This window comes from Drosophila gunungcola (genome assembly GCF_025200985.1).
Source record: "Drosophila gunungcola strain Sukarami chromosome 2R unlocalized genomic scaffold, Dgunungcola_SK_2 000011F, whole genome shotgun sequence".
Lineage (NCBI taxonomy): Eukaryota > Metazoa > Arthropoda > Insecta > Diptera > Drosophilidae > Drosophila > Drosophila gunungcola.
In genome coordinates this window covers 1,692,767-1,715,096 of record NW_026453169.1, presented here as the reverse complement: position 1 = coordinate 1,715,096, position 22,330 = coordinate 1,692,767, and the positions used below count along the sequence as shown (strand labels likewise).

General features: G+C 40.8%; 4 protein-coding genes across 4 annotated transcripts; all 4 read right to left on the bottom strand.

The window, feature by feature from the left end:
• Positions 1–13,600: 13,600 nt before the first annotated feature.
• LOC128255303 (RING1 and YY1-binding protein A) lies at positions 13,601–16,349 on the bottom strand. Its single transcript, XM_052984827.1, has 2 exons — positions 15,757–16,349; positions 13,601–15,203 (listed from the first exon to the last, which is right to left on the bottom strand). Exons 1-2 carry the CDS (start codon positions 15,893–15,895, stop codon positions 14,890–14,892), a joined length of 453 nt encoding a protein of 150 aa, XP_052840787.1. The 5' UTR covers positions 15,896–16,349; the 3' UTR covers positions 13,601–14,889.
• Positions 16,350–16,479: 130 nt separating this feature from the next.
• On the bottom strand, positions 16,480–17,967 carry LOC128255302 (lipopolysaccharide-induced tumor necrosis factor-alpha factor homolog). Its single transcript, XM_052984826.1, has 3 exons — positions 17,405–17,967; positions 17,214–17,343; positions 16,480–16,869 (listed from the first exon to the last, which is right to left on the bottom strand). Exons 1-3 carry the CDS (start codon positions 17,649–17,651, stop codon positions 16,752–16,754), a joined length of 495 nt encoding a protein of 164 aa, XP_052840786.1. The 5' UTR covers positions 17,652–17,967; the 3' UTR covers positions 16,480–16,751.
• Positions 17,968–18,289: 322 nt separating this feature from the next.
• Positions 18,290–19,965, bottom strand: LOC128255304 (lipopolysaccharide-induced tumor necrosis factor-alpha factor homolog). The gene is made up of 2 exons (XM_052984828.1): positions 19,631–19,965; positions 18,290–18,677 (listed from the first exon to the last, which is right to left on the bottom strand). The coding sequence occupies exons 1-2, from the start codon at positions 19,963–19,965 to the stop codon at positions 18,572–18,574; spliced, it is 441 nt and encodes a 146-aa protein (XP_052840788.1). The 3' UTR covers positions 18,290–18,571.
• A 247-nt stretch (positions 19,966–20,212) lies between these two features.
• On the bottom strand, positions 20,213–20,879 carry LOC128255305 (lipopolysaccharide-induced tumor necrosis factor-alpha factor homolog). Its single transcript, XM_052984830.1, has 3 exons — positions 20,631–20,879; positions 20,433–20,568; positions 20,213–20,352 (listed from the first exon to the last, which is right to left on the bottom strand). Exons 1-3 carry the CDS (start codon positions 20,770–20,772, stop codon positions 20,244–20,246), a joined length of 387 nt encoding a protein of 128 aa, XP_052840790.1. The 5' UTR covers positions 20,773–20,879; the 3' UTR covers positions 20,213–20,243.
• Positions 20,880–22,330: the final 1,451 nt, after the last annotated feature.

The window sequence follows — 22,330 nt, the reverse complement described above, 5'->3', positions numbered from 1 at the left end:
GAATTCTGAAAATATAAAATTTCAAAGAAAATCATTGTCTTAAAATGCATGCTTCAAATAATAAATTATATTTGGTAAATAGATGTGTAAAAAGTGAAAATTTCACAAACTTTTAATACATTTCTGGTATGTAATCTTTTAAAAAGTGTTACGCTGGTTTTCGTAAGTCATTGTGGTCTGTCAAATAGATATTAATTTGTAGTCAATACCTTAAGTTTCAGATTAATTTTTAAATTGATTTTGTAGTTCACTTTGGGGTATTTACTTTGAGTTATTTAAGCATCTTCGTTTGAAGGTCGTTAGTACAATAACTTTTCTTAAATTATTAGATTAATTCTAACCTGGAAATTCCCTTTCAAATCCCGGTGTAATGTAAATCCCGGTATTGGGTTGGGTATTTCTAAACCAATAACCTGGACTGAGCAGGCCGTTTAAGTTCGTTTTACTTAAAATTCAACTCACAAAACCTGACTTAAGCTCTCGCTGACCGCCCCTTTCCTCTTCTGCTTCCCAGTCGAGACCTGAATCGGTGTGGTCTTTCTGTTTCTGTTTCTGTTTCTATTTCTATTTCTATTTCTATTTCTGTTGTTGTTTCTGTTTGTGCCTCAGCTGCGACTGCGACTGCGATTGCGACCGAACACTGGAAATGCGACTGGACCTGGGAGCGCGGTCGTGTGCCGGGCAAAATGTTGTTTAACCAACATTTGCATTCTATGAAATTTGAATTTTCTGAAATGCAGCCATAAGAAAGTGTCTAGTCACGACAGCAACGGCTATACTAGCAGAGGGTTGCGGGCTCCCTGTTCCACGCTTCTGGGGTCCATGGGCCTGATGTCAGGCATTCCGACTTGCCTATTGCTTATCTTATCAATGCGTCGACGTGGGCAAACAAACGGAGCCACCCCCCAACGGGCAACCACCCATCGACTTATCGGTCACGGTGGGTGGGTGGAGGAGGGAGCTGGCGACTTTAGGGGGGTTTGTGGGTACTATATTCCGGTCGAGCTGCAACTGCATTTGCGTCGTGCGAAGGGGGCAGCTGCAATTGTTACACGGAGAAAAGCAAAACAACGCCGTATCAGTTATTTTTTTACTCGTCAGAGGTTTTAATAAAATTGGCCAGACCTAAAAGGTTTTCTCTCATATGGTTTGATTATAAAAACTGCGATTGAGCATAAAATAATAATAATAACAAATATGTATAAACTGGTTTTAGCTTTGCAATTCTTAGCACCAGCTACTTTGAGTATGGAAATTCATCAAACCTACAAAAGTTATCCATTATTTTCTATATCTTTTTGTGAAGATTACACTTTTAAAAGCCAAGTTTAATCTTTTTAATAGTTTATTATATTGGGCTTAAAAATATAAATGTATTTGTTAGCAACGTCTGCGTAAATTTCAGTTGACAAATGATTTGAGTTTTCTTATCGTAATAGTTTATAAGTTTGTTAAAGTAGATTTTTTACCATTAAGTTGTAGTTCTTATAAACGAACAGAAACTAGAAACTATATTTTATTTTTGTTAAAAAAAAAACTCGAAATAGGTAAACAATGTGTAATATATATTATATGAACATCAGTGCCTTATTTTGCCAGCGTGTGGGGACTTCTTGTGGGGGTCTCATTAGCATGGCCGTGGCAGTGAAAGCCGTCAAGGGGGTATCCTGGGTGCCGTGTCCCGAGTCTAACTCCCATTTATCAGCATTTTCCACACACTCGCCATGAGACGAATTCCAAAATCGATTCGATGTTGCTGCTGGGCTGTCGCTGATGTTGCTGCTGCTGTTGCTGCTGTTGCTGCTTACACTTGGCCGTAATGTCGCACAGGGAGTTTGAGACTCGACGGCAGTCTGGCATCCAAATGTGTTCCTTCAACACACACACACAGATACACACGGACACACACAGGCCGACGAGCAACCCTTCGCACATTTCCATTCCAGTCCCTTTCGCAGCGATTCGTTCGGTCTAGCGCTTTGAATTCGAACCCCCGTTTTTTCAAAGGACTAACTTCAAATGCCGAAAATAAATGCCCCCCTCCCCCCATTTCCCCTTGGCATCGCTCCCTCTTCGCCAAGGGAAATGCATTCTACGTACATAAAAAAGTAGAAGGAACGAAGAAATTTTAATCCACAACGGACCCGTGTGTGTGTCCCCTGGATACCCCGTCGCATGGGTGTGTGTGTGCCTGAGTGTGTGTGTCTGCGTGTGTGTGCCTGAGTGTGTGTTTGTGTGCCTGAGTGTGTGTGCGTGTCATGGATACACATTTCGTGAATGCCGCCCAAGGTGACCAAGGAAGGATATGCGAGGCACCACCATTAGCTCTAGTACTAGCAATAGGATTGGCTATAGCACCACCGAAACACAAAGCAGCGCACCATCATCTGCAATCGTGGCAAGGTTATCACGGCAGCCACACACACTCAGCCAGCTACCTGCTTTCGAATGGCGGATGTTGCATACCGGGGATCGTTTGGCGTGGAATGTGGAAACAGGTGTCCTTGAACCGAGAGCAGGAAGCATTCGGTGACTAATCTGGGCACTGCGTTGGAGAGCCTCCATGGGAAATCTCAGTCAAGTGGATGGCTATCATACCAACTCGGTGTTTAAGAGTTTCCAGCAAACCCAAGATTTAAGCTTAAGACATTTTCTAACTCTTATCACAATTGGTTAAGTATGGTTATTCAAAATGTGTACAAAATTAAAAATTTTGAATTAAATTATATGTTTTATAACATTAGGTTACCTGTTTCATTCTTTGCAAAATGGCGGGACTGAATATGTTTAAGGATTAATAAGTATTCTGAATTTGATTACTACTCTTTTTTTTACTTCAAACTTCCTTTTTTCTATATAGGACCTTTGCTAATACCAACTTATTTGTACTCCATCTAAAGTTTAAAGTAATAAACTAAACTAAATTTTAAGTTTAAAAACAAATGTGATTTCACAAATATGTCGGACCCTTACAAAAGTCAGACCTAAGAAAACTTTGAGTTATGCAAATTTAGCTTCTTAACTTGAGTCAATGATTAAAAGTTCCAGAAACCCAGATTTAGTAACATATTATAGATTCTCGACTTCAAAAACACATTCCTTGCTCACTGCGAAGGGAAAATAGTGAAGCTATCGCCGGCAACGGAATGTGAGCAAAACATCCACAGCAACAACAACAACAGAAGCGAATGTGAAACAAGCGCTGAGATACAGATACAAAACACTTATTTTTAATTTCGATGATTCACCATCGGTTTGGTTCAGTTCGCTTTGGGTTCGGTTTTGGTTTTGGTTTTGGTTTTGGTGTTTTGGTATGGTTTGGTTTGGCTGAAATGAAATTCAGCGACGTCGCCGATGACTGCATGCCTCGAAAGACAGAAGACAGAAGACGGGAGAGGGAAGATGGAAGAACGGAGAATTGGGGGAGCGGAGAACGAGTAAGGAGGAACGGAGACGGGGACGGAGAACGGAAAGCCGAGAACAGGCGACAAAAGGCACAACGAGAGACGGCGCAAAACAAACTGAAAGAATGCACAAAGCGAAAACAGCGATCGGTACTGGCAACGAATCGAAACGAAATAAAAAAACGTTAAAAAAAACACTGGGGGAATATATCCCCAGACGAGGGCCCCAACCCCTCCGACATTCCAGAGACCCTACGCCAGTTGACAGAGATAAGGGGTTATCGCCGAGGGCTGCGCCGTTTGTAGGAGGGTTCAGACTCCCCGCCCGTTGGAAATTCTAGACTTTTGCTGTTCCCCTAGAACCCACCTCCTTACCCCCTTCAAAATTACGATTCTTCTACCGTAGAAGGGTAGAGCATTACCTGGTTCTGCAAAGGAGTTTTTCAATCCAGAGGAAATATGATTTAAACGGGAACGTACACTGCGAAAAATAGTAATACTTTTGTCAGTGGAATCAGTGATAGGAACAAAAATTAAATTAACATTAATTTAACTTTAATTTATTTTTACATTTATTTTTGTTATTCTAAGCGTTAAGCCTAACAATTATATTATCTAACTTTCATTTGCTTACATACAAAGTTTTTATTAATTAAATTTTTTTCTCATAGCCAATTTTTCTATTTACTTCAATGAATCCCCAATTTTTAATAACTTCTTTATATAAATTAACCTTTCCTATTTTGTTTGTGGGCACCACGGTTGTTTTTGATTAGTACCTATTTAACCCTGATACAAACAGTATTAATCCTTTTATTCCCCCCACTAATCATTAGTTTTATTTTAAGTACAAAAAATATACTTGTAAAAGCCAGTTATCTAATACAAAATATACAATATTGTTCATAAACAATCTGCGAACGGAAGCTTATGTGCTTTGAAGTTAAGGCTGAGCGATGTTGATTTAAAAATAGTGCTGACGTACAGACTTCAATTCCACTCAGGGGGAACATTATTTTCTCCGAGTGTCCACTTTTCAGGGATATCACAGGCAGGCAGCATCCCTTTGTCCGAAAGAGAATAGAGGAGCGGCGGAAGTGCTTTGTCGCCATTGATGTGACAACGACTTCCGCTGTCTCAGCCTGACCTGGGCAGCCCAGCCCGGCTTTTTCGTTGGCTTGGTCCGCTCGCAAATATTGATTATACGAGATGGCGTGCCGTATGGGCTATGGGCTATGGGCTATGGGCTATGGTCCCTGGGCTTTCGTTTCTGGACTTAAAGGGTGAGGGGTGGAGCGTTGCGAGGGGGTGGCTAAGTCACCGACAACGGCGCACATCAAAGGCTTCGTCAAAGTTCTCATTCTGCGTTGTGGTTGTTGTTGCTGTTGCTGTCGTCATTTGCATTTTGGCGGGTTCCCAATGAGAAGCGAACGAAGGTCTCTCAAATTGATTGTGAGCCGCAAAACCTGGGAAAGACCTTTTGCATATGCATGTCAAGAGTTGTCCGGCACTCGCCATTGTTGTTGTTGCACGTTGCCGCTGTTGTTGTTGCATATTGCTGCTGCTGCTGCTGCTGCTGGTGTTGCTGTTGCTGGTGTTGCTGTTGCCAATATTGCTGCTTCGCCTGTTGCTTGGCTTCGGCTGGCAGCCGGGTTTTCTGTGTCAGCCACCTGCCTGCCTGCCTGCCTGATCCGTCTTAGGATCTTTGCGACTCGTTTTAACCCCTTGCACGTCACTGTCCCCTGTCCCCTGTACCCCCCATCGTGCCCCAATCCGCTCCTTAACCCGCTCCTTTTAATTGCAAAGGCTGACCGATGCCACGCCCCGAAATGAATATTAAAATGTGTTGCAACAAATGCGAAAAACGCATAAATAAGTAAAAACTGTTGGCCACCGCAGCCAGGAGACAGGATAGCACTTCCTTTTAACCACAGCATTATCATCGAAAAGGGAGAAGCTATAGCTGCATTTTGAAGTGTCGTTTTAGATGCTCTGTTATTTTTTATATTCTCTTTATGTTTTTAGCAATGTAATAAAACAAAATAGTATGGCTAACGGGTAAGTATAGCTATCTTTGTCTAAAAACAAAAGGTTCTTTATGTTTTGCTCTATCAAAAAAGTTAAAAAGTTTAAAAAAAAAGTTGATTATGGGAAAATATCTGAAGTTTTTTTATTACAACAGTGCCATGGCCATAATTGCATTGTTGCGATAAAGTGGATTTCTTTCACAGCCATTTAAAGCAAATTTTTAGAAATGAAGCAATAATATTTTTCTGATATAGCACTACATTGAAAAATAAATAGTCCCGTTGCTTGCAACTCTATTATTTTGAATTATTGGCTTAAAAAGCTTTAAAATTTAAATCTGGAATTCATGTCGCATTACAAGAAATTATACAATTTAACAACCAAATAAAAAAATATCATAACGAACTTAAATAATAGAAATTTGCGAAACTAAAATCGACATAAGATATATGTCCTGCTCTCCTACGATTAAGGCAGAAACTGATTCACCAAAATTGGAAATAGCAGGATTGGTTAGGGTATTACTTTTGCATAAAAATAGGCATCCAAATCAAATGTAACCAAATCATTATCCACAGCCGCACAAAAATATGTGCGTGCAACAAAATGCAATCGGAATCGGAATTGCTGATGGCAATGTGGCGATTGTGTTGCTGTTGCTGTTGCACATCGGTGTTGCTGCCGTTGATGGAGTTGCAGCTATTGCTGCTGCAGTTGTACAGTACATGGTCGGAATATATTGTATATGCTTAATGGTGGGCGGTGGGGCGTGTGCGTGTGCTTTGGGGGTGGTACAACATTGCGGGCTGGGTATTTTTGGGGTTGCATTTGGTGGACAGGAAACTTGATAAGTTGCCCAGTACAAAGGAAATGCATGAAATGTGCATGGAATGCACTGTGTCTGTGGTTGCCATGTGTGTGTGCGTATAATTGCAATGTTTGATTATCTCACGCCTGCTCCAAAATGTAGGCAATAAATAATTAAAGAGCTATTTTAAGTGTTTTTCTGCCTGTTTCAGAAATTCTAAATTCCTTGAATATTTTAGTGCACAAAGTTTAAATTTTATTAACTTTTTTATGGACCATGAGCCCTTTTTTTTGTGGCTGTTTAACTTTAGCACGACCGTTGTGTTTTCAAAACGTATTTCAAGCTCATTCAGCAACTGAGAGATACATTCAGCAAGCCCCACACACAGATACTACTCACAAATACTTTGGTCTTGAGGAGAGAATTTACACTCTCCCTCTCTCTCTCTTTGTTTCTCTCTGTGTCTCTCAACTACCCACCACTGGGTTGCGACGAGTGTAGTTGGAGGGGGGCAAATACGCCCCAGAAAGTATCTCAATCGCTCGGCCCGCTCTCATCCACTCGATTTTCCACATACTTGCCGGGGCGAGTGGCCCAAGTAAGTTTGGATTTCGTTGGCAATGCTTCTTTGGGCCACATTTATACAGCGCATTTTGGTGGCGGGCGCGCCATAAAGTAGCGGGTTCTTTTATCTGCCGCCTGCCTGTGTTGAATTTCATCGATTTGAAGATACTTTGCGGGGCGGCGCCCCATCAAGTATGGGGAAATGTCAAACGCTCGACTGCGTGGCGGCGAATTCGCTACTTGATGGCTGCCTCAAATGGGCGCTGCGCCCCCCGCCCCGCCCCCTTGGAGCCGTAGATGTTGTAGCTGTAGCTGTAGATGTATCCGTAGCTATAGCCATATAGCTATTGCTGGAGCTGGCCGTCTTGCCTGGCCGCCTTGCCTTTCGTTGCCGTTTGCCGTTGCTGTTGCCGTCGCCTTCCCTCCATTTTGCTCGATTCTGCCAGGGCTGCAATTCCCGGATTCTATATAGTACTTGATATATATATATATATATGTATATAGTACTAAGAACTACTGTACTTAAGACTTGTTATACATATATGTATATGGCCGAAGCCTTAACTTGCGAATGTAAGTTAAAGCTTTGAATTAACCTAAGTTACTCCTACAGTCCCACTTAAGTCTTATATTATAAAAGAACTGACAAACCCTTAGCTTTTAAATTCAATGTTTAATAATAATAATGTCCCAATATAATATCTCAACTATAGTCCTATATCTTTCGCATATTTTTTTTTATTTAACAGCCCCTAAAAACACAATGTAAGCTTTTCAAAAACTCATATTCCCAACTATAGTTAGGATTTGTTCCCTTGGTTTGACTCCAGGGCTGCGGTTCCCATATTCTCTATTGTACTTTGTACTTACCGGGAGTTACATACGCTTTTCTCGGGAAAGGGGCCGCATTCTTATCGGACCTCCGTCAGCTGTACAAACCGAAAAATATCACTTAATTTTCGGTGTTCGCTGATAAGGAAGCATACTTGGCTCTGATCGGAGATAAGCTCTGCTTCGCTTTCCGTATGACCCATTTCGGAATTAAGCGATGGTCAAAATTGTATTTAAAAAGTGCAGTGTATGATAAATCGAGAGGGGATTCTGATGAGTTATTAATCTGCGAAAACCATTATGCGAAAACCATAATTCTTGTTCTTGTCAAGAAAAATAAGATAATCATACATTTTTTAAACATTTTAAGTATTCTTTTAGAAAGTTATCTGTTTCTGATCTCTATGGAATTAAGATTGTCATTGAATTAACAATTTTATTTAACATTAAGGTGAATTTAATTTTCGATGTAAATGTATATTTTAATGATTGATTTTGTTTACTTATATAACATAGAACTCATTCTTAAAAACTCCATAAAATTTCAGAGCTAGCTCGCCGGGGTCACCCTTTGATATATTTATAAACAAAGCCCCCCATTGGAGTTGGTTCAGCTGCTGGTGGGGTCCAACTTTGGGGACCTTCGCGGGTGTCAATGCTTTAGAATACTCCAATATTTGTAAGGATATTTCGGAGCTGCTGCAGCCCTGGGAATCTTTGCCCGTTTGTGCTGCGCTGTCGCCTGGCAAGTATTTTTCTTTCTTGGACTTGGACACATAGCGTTCGTCCGTGAATTTTCTTCCCCGTCAGCAGCTGCAAATACAGGGTGCCCCACCGATCGCGCACTGCTCCCTCACCTCGTCTGTATTTGCCCCACACCCCCCTTTAAACAAGCAGACGAACTTCGCCCCAAGGCTGGGTCTCCGTTTCTCCACTTCTCTGGTTTCTCGGCACGCAGCGGGAAAAGCAACAAAAATATTATTTTCTATTATTATTATCTTCAGTTGCTCGTGGCCCTGTATTCCCAAATATATGTATGTGTGTTCAACGACACAGAGTGTCTGTGTGTGTGTGTGTGGGGATGACTGAGCGTGTGTGCGTGCAAGTGTGCGAGAGTTTAAGCTTAAAGCTATTGTACACTTGGTGTGTCGTGTCTGCCTCCCCCTCCCCACCACCTCCCTTCTTCTTGGCCGCCCCTTTCCCTTCCCATTCCCAATCCTCCCAGCTCTTCTTCGTCCTCTCCTTTGTCCTCGTCCTCAGCGGCCTGTCGCTGTCCTTTCAGCCGGAGCCAGCAAGAGCAAGCAGCCAGCCAGGATGAAGCGGCTTGGTGCGTTGGGGTGCACCGAAAGACAGATACTCTTCTTCTGTTTTAGACGTCCAATGTGTTATCATCACAGTATGAAATCAGAAGATTCTTATTTTACTAAGAGATACGTTCTACTTTTATCGACACACAATCCTGTAAAGATCTGAATATAATAAGTATGAGAAAAAGCCTGACTCCTGAAATGTACTGAAATTGTTTTAAACACAATTAAAGGATTTAAAATGTAAATTAGCAATAGGGTGTTTTGATATTTCTTTTCTTTCTCTACTATGTTCGTAGAATGTATTTTTTAGAACTAGAAAAAAAAAACTAAGTTTTAATATCATTAAAACCTATCAAAAGCATTCTTCTTATGTTTAAGTACTCTGAAGTAAAGATACAAATTTTTGACATAAGTAGAAATTCTAAAATTTAAAATTAAGAAAGTCTTTTAAGGACCCTTTTTTTATTGTTGAGTTCAACTGAACGTTTGCCAACCTGCCAAATAAAATGAGTTTTAAAAAGACAATACTTTTAAAAATTAGCTAACGTTATATCACAAAAACTAAATTCTTAACAAGATATTTTAAAAGGTTCTTTTGTTTCAACTACCACTTTGACTATGGTATTTTCATTCCGCATTTTATAAGCTCTCTAAGCCACAGCAAAGTTGAGTCACCCACTTGTATTATAGTGTGTCACACTAACGTTGCCTTTGCTGTTGCCAGTGTCGCCATCACCATCGCCATCGTAGTCATCGTAGCCAGCTGCCTCTGCCCTGCCACGCCCCCTCCACAGAACCCGCCCCGCCCTCACCGCCGAGTCTCCATAGAAGTCTCTGGTTGTTCTGTCCCTGGTCCTACGCTTTTGCCAACGCATTTTTGTTTTGTTTAGAGCGCAAGTTATGCGGGCGCCAAGGTGAAGAAATCGAGAACCAGGCGGCATGAAGAGATGCAGATGGGGGGCAGATGGGGAATACCTCTTGGTACTCGACACATGCCGACAGGTATCGAAAATTTTACCCAAAATGCAGCTCAGCGCGTTCGCAGGGAAAAATAGAGGACGCACGCTCTGAGCAACGGAAGAATTGAAGCTGGCGGCAAAAGTTTGTAGGCAAAGTTGTTCTTTAAGCTGACTTCACCTGACGTCAGACAGCACGCCGGAAGAGCCAGCCGAGCAATCACACCACCCTAAAAACGCCCCGGTCCCAGTCCCAGTTCCAGTCCCAGTCGAGGTCCACCCCCTAAGGCCACCCCCATCCTGGGTTTTTCCCCGGCACACGCACCTTTACACATTTTTCCACTTCCCTTTCATTCCTCCGCTGAGCTCGGGACTCCGGCTCACGGGCCAAATGAAAAATTGCACACGCGGGAATTTGATTTTAACATGAGAAATAAACACAATGAAGCTGACGGCCCAAACGGGCACGGCCAGCGGCTGCGAGGGGGTCCGTGGGGCTGCCAAAGGACCCGAGGGGGTGATGGTGACACTGCGATTGTCGTACATTCTTCGCTCTTCGAGGAACTTTAATTTTCAACTTTAATTAGGGAAAGAAGCGTATGCCACACTTGCTGTTCAATTTATGGGTCAGGTTTTTTTGTTCTTGAACAGCAAAATTCTAAAGCAAGAATTCAATACATTTCGGCTTGGTAAGATTTAGCTAAAATTAGAAATTGTGACCTTTTATTTAATAAATAAATAAATAAAGTAATATTGTCACCCCAAAACCTTAGTTTCTAGTTCTCTAGTTAGCTTATATTCAAGACTTAAAACAAGCTTTATATACATAATCATACACATATTATTATATTACAATAATAAAAATAATAATAATAAGAATATTATTTTAGGCATTTTAACAAGAAGAAAGTTCTACGGAAGTTAAGGAACATTATAATCTTGTACCTTTGTTAGAAAAGTTTTATTTAAGTAAAGTAAGTAAAGAAAGTATTTTTTTCTGTGTTTTTGAAACAAAGTTAAATATTAACCATTTAGTATTTCATTTTTTTTTTCAAAATAATTACTATTACCTTTTGATCAAATGTAAGTATTCATGGCATACGTTCGAAAAACCCTGAATACTGGATTTAAGTAATTTTAAATAGTCTGGGGTTCCGCAAACGAAATTTCAATTAGTAATGATTTACTTGACAGTCAGTAATGGGTGACGAATAAATTCTTGGTGCATAAAATTCGACGTGCTGCGGCACATTTGAAACAGATAAGCGGCAGCGAATTTTCGTATTCCAGCTCAGTGTTCCTCCTCCTTCCCCAATTTCCTGCCTCCCAGCCAATCCTTCTGGCAGCCACCCCTTTTCGGATAGATTGTGTTTTACGTTGGTCGCATTCCTAGCCTAATGCTGGAATTTCAATTTTAAAGACTAACTTGATTACCGCGCGGAGTGAGGCACATAGAGGGTAGTTCCCCATTGTGTCTCGCATGAGTTGGCCCAAAGTTACTTGCAAGGATCAAAGTGACATAAGTTTGCCGTTCGCTGCCTGCCTGGGATTCAGAATCGGCTTTGGCTTTGGCTTTGGCTTCATCTTCATCTTCGGCTCCAATTTATTTAATGCCTGCAAAAGTTTTTAATGTAATTAAAATGGCTAAAGCCTAAAGAGTGTTTAAAGTCGGGAGCTATCGCAGCTTTAAGAGGATTCCCCGCACCGCATTTTTGTTATCTAACACCCACGCGCACCCACACACACACACACACACACACACACACACAGACACAGACACACACGTACGGATTCAGACACACGTGCGCGTTGTGCCATAAAGTGCTCAAGTTACTTGCTGGGATTACCAACCCACATTCTTAACCATTCCCCTCCTAATCCGCCGCCTTCACTTGTTTTCCAGGCGATCCTCGGACCGGACAACGCGGCGTATGCGTCATGCGAAAGCAATGCCCGGCAGCAGCAAGGAGTTTTAACATTTTCCAAATGCTGCAACGTTGATTTCCTTTTTTTTTTTTTCTCGCTCCTCCGAGCAAAACGAGAATTTCCAACTACACACAAGGACGGAGGACGGAGGACAGAGGACGCAGGACGAAAGACCGGTAGGGTGGGTGGCACAGGATGTGCGGACGGTCGCACAGATGAGGCAGCGGAAGCACGGACAAACAAACGGATAAGAAGGCGGAGGGCCACGAGGAGGAGCTGGAACTGGAGCCAAAGAACGGAGCGCACATGGAAGATAAGCGCACAGAGTGCGGCACTGATAACGCAGGTCCTGGTCCTGCTGCCTGTGGGCCAAACTAGAGGGATGGAAATGAATGGCGGGGTGGTGGGGTGGTGGGGTGGTATGTCAGGCGGCGTGGTGTGAGGTCCAGTGAATTTTAACATTTTAGAGAAAATACGAACGAGAGCATTTCGAACGCCGAGCTAGAAGTCTGAAGCGAATTGCGCGAGGACTGTGAATGGGTGTGAGATGTGGGTGGAATTGTGTGTGTTTGTATGTAGTTGGAGTCAAGCTTCCCTAAGATGCATTTTCTTGAGTCAAATTAACATTTATCAAGGAAAATCTACTTGAGTTATTGTTTGTGAACTAAGTTCATTTTTATGTGGAACGTTTTAACTTTCACCAGAATAACAATTTAACCCGAAGTTTATTATGCTAACAAGTTCACCATTTTTTTCCAACTTGCTGATAAATATTACAAAAGAATTTAATTTTACTACAATTAAAAGCCTCTGGGTAATTAAAAAAAAAAACGTTTTAAGCTCAAAAAATGTTGATTTAATTAAAATAAATAATATTTAAAAAAATGTATTTAGAAATAAGTTTTTGCTTTGTATACATTTAGCAATATCTTTTGAAACTAACATAACATTCACCTTAACTTTTGTATTTCAAATACAGCTGCCTTTTAGCCATTACCATTACCAAAAACTAATCAAATCTTTTGAGAAACATTCTTTTTTAATAAAAAATTTCTTGGAATCCGTAACTTTAACAAGGGTTACTTTTCAATATAGATTTCTTGCAGAAGAATTAAAATGTACGCTTATTTCAATTTTAAATGTGGCAGAAGGTGGTTGGAGTTAGGGAAGTTCGACTGTGGCAGCATAGCTGGAACGAAACAATTTGTAATTTATTTGCGAAGCGTGCGATGTGCTCCGGCTCCGGCTCTGTGCGAAAAGTTGAGGCAGCTGCCAAAGGCGTAGCCATCGCCCAGAGACAGTGGCTCCGGCTCCAGCTTTGGCTTCGGCACCAGCTCCAGCTCCTGTTCCCATTTTCCGTGCATTTGAAACCGAAACTCGGGCTGAAACCCTGGCCTGATCTGAGGCCCAAAAACTCGACGCTGGGAGCACGCGTAAGCAGATACCCAGATACAGATACAGATGGTGCTCCCCCCCCCCGTCCAGAAAGCACAGCAAAGCACACACACACATAGCAAGAGAGGGGTAGAGGGAGGGGAGGGAAAGGCGACGCGTGGGTGGTCCTGGGTCCTGGGGAAACGGTGGATGTACTGGCATTCACGCAGGGTGGTTCTCAGTGCTCCGTTGCTCTTTAAAGACCTTTAAACTTTAAGCCGAATGTCAGCCATAAAAAGAATCAAAAATAAAACATGGCAGCAAAAGTTTAGGATGTCGGATAAGCTCAAATAAAAAATATTAAACTCAAATCTTAAAGACAAGCGAAGACGACAACGATTTGGATTAGCATTTTCGAAATTTATTTAATGTATTTTATAATGCTTTAAAAGTTGATGCTTTACAATTGGAATTCAAGTTTTAACTATCCGTGTGGTTGTGTGAGTGCGGCTTCTTTAATTGCTTTTTTTTAATTTTTTGTCTTTGTTGTTGCTGTTGATTAATGCTCAACTGGCCAAGCATTTGGAATACAAACTGTTCATATTAATTGTAAATGTGTACGGTAATCCAAGTTGAAGTTTGTCTATTGGAAGTTATTCATTGACTACAGTCGGCAGTTTTGAGGAGTGTGTGCGAGTGTTTTTGTGTGACTAAATAATCTATCTCAAAATACAAATATCAAGCACTTTATAAACCATTATATCCGTTATCCAATATTAAATACAATCGTTCATATCAAAATTCTTGTTTGTTTGTTTGTTTGTTCGCTAAGTAATTATTGCTATGGTGGAAGAGCGTTTAAGCTCTGCTAAGTACAAAATTCTCTTTTTGCGAGTTGGAGTATTCGTCTATTGTTTGCTGGGAGGATCTCCTGGGTGAAAATCAAATTAAAATCGGACTCGGGCTGGGTGCGTGAGTGGGCGTCTATATATCTGGTTGGTAACGCTTAATCAGTCTTGTATAGAAACAAATTAAAATTAGCAAATTGTCTACAACTAAGCTTTGTGGCTATCTCCTTCCTACTTTTCGTTGTCAAGCAGCATTATCTAGTTAAAAAAAAGGTATAGTTTATAATTGTTACACAAACCATTGGAGATGGGCGCTGCTAGTGGAACATTGAGATTAGCTTGCACTTAGTTAAACCATATTTTAATTCGACACTTACGAAACAAATGATATCTTGAACATGTACACGGCGGTTATACATAGTTGCCTTTTCATCAATAAATTAGGAATTAGAGTAGCAGAATTAAATTACAACTAAAATTACGATACGAGACAGAGATATTCAGGGAACTCATGCATCGCTATGTACAGGGTTTAGCGCATTTTAAGGTTGGATTTGGAGAGCGTCGTGTAAATGCAATCGACTCGCCGTCGCTTCGCTTTGCTTCGCCTTCTTGGCCTGGGCTGGAAGTCATGAACTTGTGGGGCGTGGCTTTTTGGGGCTTTAAACGTGGCCTAATACTTGGTAACTTAAACGGATTTCGATTTACAATTGTTATCGCCAGGGGCCTAACACTTAGAATTTACAACTTGTAACAGGGGACCGGGAACTGTGGCGTACAATATCGGGGAGCGGGCAGCTGGGGACGTGGGGACGTGGTTGCCTGGAGTTCACCGCCCCTCTAACTCCGGCTGTCGTTGCTCTCGCTGAAGCTCTGCTCGCTGGACTCGCGCCGGCTGCTCACCGGCTTGGCCTTGTACTCTGTGATGAACACGGTCACCGAGTTGACCGTCACCTCGCGCGTCTGCGCCGTCGACCGGTCCACGTTCTTCAACCGGGCCGGGTACCGCTTGTGCCGCTGCCGGTCGTGCCCGCTGCCATGCCGCGATCCGGAGGCAGACTTCCCGTTGGGCATGTTGGCGCTGGCGCCCGGCAAAGTGGCGGCCTGCTGGGCGACTAGCGCTGAGTTCAGGCGCGGTTTGCGCGTGGAGGTTCCTGTGGACAAAAAGTTCAAAACGTAAGTGAGTGAACCAGTGATATATATCTATATCTTGCTTAAGGCACATTGTTTTGTTTAAATTTAAATGGATTATATTGCTAATAATATTCAATCCACTTGTTGTTATCAATTTCAATTTGTAAATTACAGTCACAACTGCAAATTTTAGTTAATAATTTTATCATGTTGGTGAATATGTAAAACCGGTTGGTTTTTGTATTTTGTTAAGTTTGTGTAATCAATACAATGTAATGCATTGCATAATGACTCATTGATCATCTTGACCACTCGTTACAGCTTTATGTAAGCCCCATTGTTTTGTATGGTTTAAATTTTTTTTCATTTTTAAGTGATGTATCCACTGATGTCTACATCAATCTCAATTTGTATCCTGGTAGATGGCTCTATAAAAATCCCTCCAAAAAACCGTTCAATAGTCAATCGACTAATCGAAAACGAAAACCGGAACGCGTCTGGCAATCTTGGGAATCGATGGATCGGGGGATTCGGAAACCGGGAGATTCGGAATCGGGAATCGGGGTCACTCACCTTTCCGCACGTCGCACATGCGACACTTGAAGGCCTCCGCCGAGTTTCTGTATGTGCAGACGCTGCAGTCCCAAAAGTTCTCCTCGATCACCTTCGCTTGCCGCTTTTGTCGTCGCACCGGCGAGGATTTCTTGTCCATAATAGAGGGAAACCAACCTGGCTGGCTGGAAAAACAATCCGACGAATTGCAGCTGAAAATGCCCGACTTTTCCCTCTGCCGCCGCCTCTGCTCGCCCCTGCTGCGCTGCAACTGCGCTGCCTGGGTGCTCTGCTCTCTCTCAGCTCCTCTGCCTGATTTGTTGTTGTGCGCCCACTTTTGCCACGCCCTCGCACACACACACGCACAACGGTGGCTCAGTGGAGATTTGCTGCGCTTTTGGCACGCATTTGTTGTTTAATTCGAGGGTTTTCGGTGGCTTTTTGTTGTGAAAAAAACTTTCTGCAATTGTCTTTTTGGCTGCGGCAGCATTGCCATATCGCGCAATTGCCCAATACGAGGCTATCGATATATCGATTGTGGAGCGTAAACAGTGTTGGCAAGCATTGTTTTTTTTTGTGGTCCGGCAACTCTTCGGCCCATTTAGGCGCCAAAGTATTTTAAATTTAAAATTTCTTGTCATTTGTTTTTGTTTGCTATTTATTGCCAAGCCAAGCGAAGCTATGGCCCACGCTTTTATTTTTTTAGCCAGCCAAAGGTCAGCTGCTTCAGCAACAATGCAAAGGTAAGCGGTTCTGCTTATGTTTATTATGTTTAGTGGATGGGAAATTTTAAAATAATTTTTAGCCACCTCAAGTATTTATATGTAAAATATTTTTAACCAATAGCTGGCATTTTTTTTGCCTTCCATTAGTCTATCTTTAACGCTTTGCGTTTCAGCCATTTGCTTCTGTACAAACTTAACTTATTTGCATGCAAACATCAGCTGATTTGTGTTTGCATAGGTTTGTATCTCTTTTTTGTAGCCCCCAGATCACATCTTATCGCAGTCTTATCATCAGTTCATCCCTTTTGGATTGTAGGCACCCAGGAAGGTGTTACATTTGCGACAATAGTGGTTTCCTGTCCGACAGCTATTCATGCAATAGGGGACAAAACAGGCGCAGCAGCAAAAACTGAAACGTTTTGAAACAGAAATAAATGTATATTAATTATATAATATAATTATATAAGTTATAAGATACTGTAAACAAATATAAACAATTCGTTTGAAGCTAATTAATATATATAATATAATAATCATAATTTACAATTACAATAAACATACAATCAACAAACTAGAAAGTGTATTTCGTGTGACTTTCTTGGCATAATAAATAAGGGATAGTACAATTTCAACATTTGTAAAGTTTTGCAATTACATTTAAATAAAGCATATAGATAAGAAAATTAGTAATTCTTAAAATCTTAGCCTTAACAATGTAATTCTAGATAATGATTCAGAGAAACCTCAACTTACCCCACTAGGCAGAGAAGACCTGCAACCATGTGTGTTCTGGAATTAGCAGTATGTGTCATTCTGGTAGTTTTGTGGGCCCCACAGGCGGGGCAGTGGACCCTACTTCGATTTGGACCCAGATTCAGGGCATCTGCAATAGCAGAAGTGACGTCAGGAGAGCTTTATACTCGAGCCACGATTTAACTACGAACCGATCGGCACCACTGTAGGCGGCTGTGGTGCTGGCTGCTCGACAACAACCACTGGCGGTAGTGCTGGGACAATCGCTGGTGCAGAAACCACTGGAACCACCGGAACCGAGATCGCCACATCGTACGATGGTGGAGCCTCCACGGGCAGACCCATGGGGTTGGCCAATTCCCTCGTTGGCGTCGGCGACGGGGCACTCGGGGTGTTGAAATCCACTTGCGGATACAGCATGGCTCGCTTCTGATCCATCTTTTACACACTATTATAAACCTAGTTCGAGTGCGAGGTTCAGCTTTTTTTTTTTTTTTGTTATGAGTAAGAGATTCCGGTTCTCCGACAAGCCAACGAAAGTGTTTACTTTGCGTATTTACAACTAGACGGCGTCTTTTGCACTTCGCTCGCCGCTCGCAACTGCCAGCGGATTCGGATCCAGGTAGAGATTCAGTTTCGGAATCGCATTCAAGTTTTTGGCTCAGATCGGAGCGAGCTTGAAAAGCTCCCAGATGATTGAGCAATCTTTTTTGGCTGTTGCAAAACCGAAAACATTTTTCGTGATTGTGTTTACCGAGCTTTATCAAATGCACAAATGAACAAATATCTTTGTTTATCCAACTTATCTTTCATAGGAGAATAGGATGTCCAACATACAGATAGAAAAATGTCGGTAATTAAGTAAGCTCTGAGTAAAAAAATATAGAGATATCAAAGTGCATTGTAGCGTAATATTTAAAGTGAGTGTCACTTCAAGAATCCTAATAAAACTCCGAAAAGCTTTGCAATTAAATATTAAACAAATATATTACCCTAAAAAAGAGCAGTTAACAAGACTTCAATTTTAAGAACCAGTTTCACTGTTGTTTTTGTAAATTTTCACTTTACATTTCAAATTTAGATTTTATTAGCAAATAATATTTATTTTCTCTCTTCAAATATTTGGTTTACATTTCCAAAATTTAAAAATAACTGGGTTCTTTACTAATATAACCCTTTTGTTAAACATCTTACTTAAATTGAATTCTCAGCAAAATTAAAGCTTGAAATTCCAGTTTTAAATGTGTTATACTTGAATTTGTATCAGTTTGCGTATTGCAAAATTTGTATTTACTAATTACTTGAAGAAAATGTGTACATATGAACGGAGCAATCATACGAAAACTCCTCAGTTTTGCTTACTTGCGATCGTAGGTGCCCAAATAGCGATCGCACATGCCACAGTAATGATTCGTGTTCATGCAGCTGGAAATGCAATATGGCAGACACACACAGCAGTACAACCTGTAAAAAGTGAAAGAACCAATTGAATGAATCATAGATAAGTGTAATCCTCACTGAAAACAATAAGATAGCTTTAATCTTTCTTTAAAGGTAAAATAAACATTGTAAATTTACTTTACCAGAAAAATTGTTTGACTTAAGTTCATGGTTTTTATTACTAAATATTATTAAAATTTGTTGAATATTACTTAAACATAACTTAAGACATTAAATAAGACATATACATTTAAAAATGATTTAACCAGTAACAAATAATACATTTTGTTGCATCCCATTTCATATTGAACTTAATTCGATGCTTTAAGGTAATATCCATATTATCCTCGTATCCAACAGTTTTTTTATGGTTAAAAGTGGCTTGTACAAACCGGCCTGTCAGAAAGATGTTAATTCATATCATTGATACGACGTTCGTATTACGAAAATTTTTTTGATAAAAGAGATAACATATCGCATTTATAAGCCACATTGTCCAATTTCTCAAGAGTTATTTTATGGCTTCTTTTTTTCGGCAAACACACCCAATTGTGATAGAAACTAAACTTACATGAATTTTAAACTAATGGGTAAGAAAAATGTATCAAGAAGGTTTAAAAAAATACCTTAGACTGTAGTATAGAAATTAATTTAAAAAGTATAGGTGCTATATTTTTTAGTTATTATTATTTGTCAAAACTAAACTATCAGTTTTTTTATGCATTAATATTTAATTGAGGCAGGGTTTGCTTACTTATCAAGCTTTATTGGCCACCCGTTCAATTTTATCTTTTCTGTGATTTAAAAAAAAAAGCGTCGCAACCTTTCAAGTTGAAGTTAACTCACAATATTGATAAGAACAAACATAGAAATCCATGGTTAATGGTTACTTTGTATACGTACAAATTTTGTCTTAATTTATTTAAGACTCATGTTTGTAAGCCTAATTTGTTTAACTATTTTGTTCGTTTACTTACTGGAATAGGCACAATAACAAGGCAAACAGATGGGTGCGCGAGTTGGGCCTGCAGGAGACCCGTGTCCGGGCGAAATTGTGGCAATGCGGACACTGTACGTCTATGGGCTCGGGACCGTATGGCGAAGTGGGAATTACGATGACCGTATGCTGGGTGGCAGTAGCTGCTGAGGTCGGTGCTTCTAGAGCTGGTCCCTTAGCTTCAGCCGGAGTCGATGTGGCCTGGTCGTAACTCGGTGGCGCCGGTGGGAGGAGATGCTGGTGCTCGGGTGCCGCCAGCAGCTCTCCAGATCCCTTGGGTGCCTCCAAGGGCGCAGCTGGATAGACGGGATCCATATTTTTGGCCTTTCTGGATGTGTGACTCGCTGGAAAATGACACAAGGGAGCACCGTGGAAACAAAAAAAAAGTGCCTCGTATCGCGTTTTCTTATCAAGTAAAGACAAAAGCTCGCCGGCCCGATTGTTTACCCTGCTGGGGGAATTTCATCGTCTGGCGACACCTAAACAAAAATGTTCGCATTCTCAATGATTTGTGTGATTGTGTGTGGAGGGTGTTGTGATCGGTTCGATTTGGTTCGGTTCGTTTGGTACTGTTTATTTTTTTTTTGTAGGGATTACAAATCACCGTTGTAGACGCCGACGAACTTGTTGCAGTTGCCGCAAAAGTGGTTGGCATTCATGCAGCTAGTGGCGCAGTAGGGCAGACATGCGCAACACCAGAGCCTGTGGTTTTTCCATTAAGAGATTAGATAAGGTGAAGCTGAAGCTGAAGTATATAACAAGAGGAGGTCCAGAGATCTTACCCAACAATACAGAGGAGGGCGGCCATGCAGTGGGTTTTCACACTGGGCGTGTACTCAACGCGGGTGAGCTTCTGGACATGACAGTGCGGGCAGGTAATGAAGCTGGGATCGGGACCCACGGGCAAGACAGCTTGATCTGTAAATTACAAACAGTGTTTACTATTCTAAACTTGTTCTTGACGTCACGAAAAGACCCACGTTGAATGATCACCACGGGTGGGGGTGCTGCAGCGTGAACCACTCGGATTGGTGCCTGCACATGAACCACCTGCTCGTAGCTAGGCGGTGGCATCTGGTGGGGATAACCAGTGGGCCCCGCCGGCGGCTGATTGTACTGCATCTTCGTTTGGGAGCCAACTACGAACTGAAACTCAATCCGACTCTCGCGATTTCGTCTTTGCGCTGCCGATGTTGCACAACATTGCTACAGCTGAAGTGTGTTGCTGGCAACAATGTCTATAAAAGCTATACCTTTTTAGCTTTTTATCTTATTGGCTGGTAACTATATTGTACATAAATCCAAACATCTTTATTTGTTAAAAATGAAAGAGATTTTTTCACAGTCACAAAATTAGACGGAACTGAAAAAAAAATGCTATTATCTTAAAGGAAATTGTCATCATGTATGGGTATCCGGGTTGGGAAAGGACCTTGTTTTTTTGATCTAGATAAAATACAAGGAAGTGGCGAAAATAAGTACTAGTAAGGTAAGGAATTGGTAAAATTTTAAAAAAAATACTTTTTGTAATTAAAATTGTTTATTACTTATTAATTTCGAGCTCTCGAGAAGTTGCAGCAGACTTATGATATTTTGAAAACGCACTCGTAAATAAAAAACATATATCTATCTAGCATATGCGGCGAAATTAACTTCTTTAAGGTGCAGTGAAATTACGCATTCATAATAAATCAAAAATTTAAAAAAAAAACAAATTTTACATATAAATATGTACCTTTTGAGGAGCATTTCCAAATCTAAGCCGAGGGCCTCCACAGTAACGTCTAATATGTAAACTGCGCTTCGAGAACTGATTTGGCAGCTATCGAGAACCACAACCAATTTTGGTGTTATGAAAAACTACGATTTTTCCCGTTCTTCCTTTGAATGGTATTTTGAAGTTTGAAGTTTGTTTAAAAACTGTACCTAATATTTCTATCCAGGTCCTTGAAAAACTACGATTTATCCCGTTTTTCCTTTGAATGGTATTTTGCAGTTTGAAGTTTGTTTAAAAACTTTACCTAATATTTCTATCCAGGTCCTTGAAACTTCCGTAAGGTTGTATCGTCCATAGCTTGTTTAATACTAAAAAGAGTACCCAAAGAAACTTTAAGTAGAACTAATATTTATTATTTTAATATTTAATATTTTTTTTAATACATATTAGAATATTCTTCATGGAAACGTATAACTTGTTCCTTGATGTGCTGCAATGGACGTACTTAAATTCCCATATTTTTCTATACTGTAACCAGAATCTTTGCAACAGTTTGAGCACTTTTAGACACGGTTCGCTTTAAAAGAAGTGTGCTGAAAAGCAATGCAGAAAGGACCTCTTTGATGGCAAGGTTTTTTTTCTTCAAAATCGGAACTTTCCTTTCCAACCAAACAAAATTTTCTGCTCTCAATTTTGTTACCTTTTAAAAACGACATCAAAAAAAATTTGCTTGCCCAAAACACAAACTGGCTTACATGCCGTATGAGTAATTTTTATGGAAACTTTAAGACCATTGCACAGACCCTTAGACTTAATTTGGGTATTTATTAAATTTATTTTGTACCAATGTCTACTATTTAAAAGGGAGAGAATAAAATTCCTTATAGAAAACAGCCTTAAGATCAGTACCTAGATATAAGTACATACTCCCAAACACTGGTGGGCATAAGTATATAAACATAT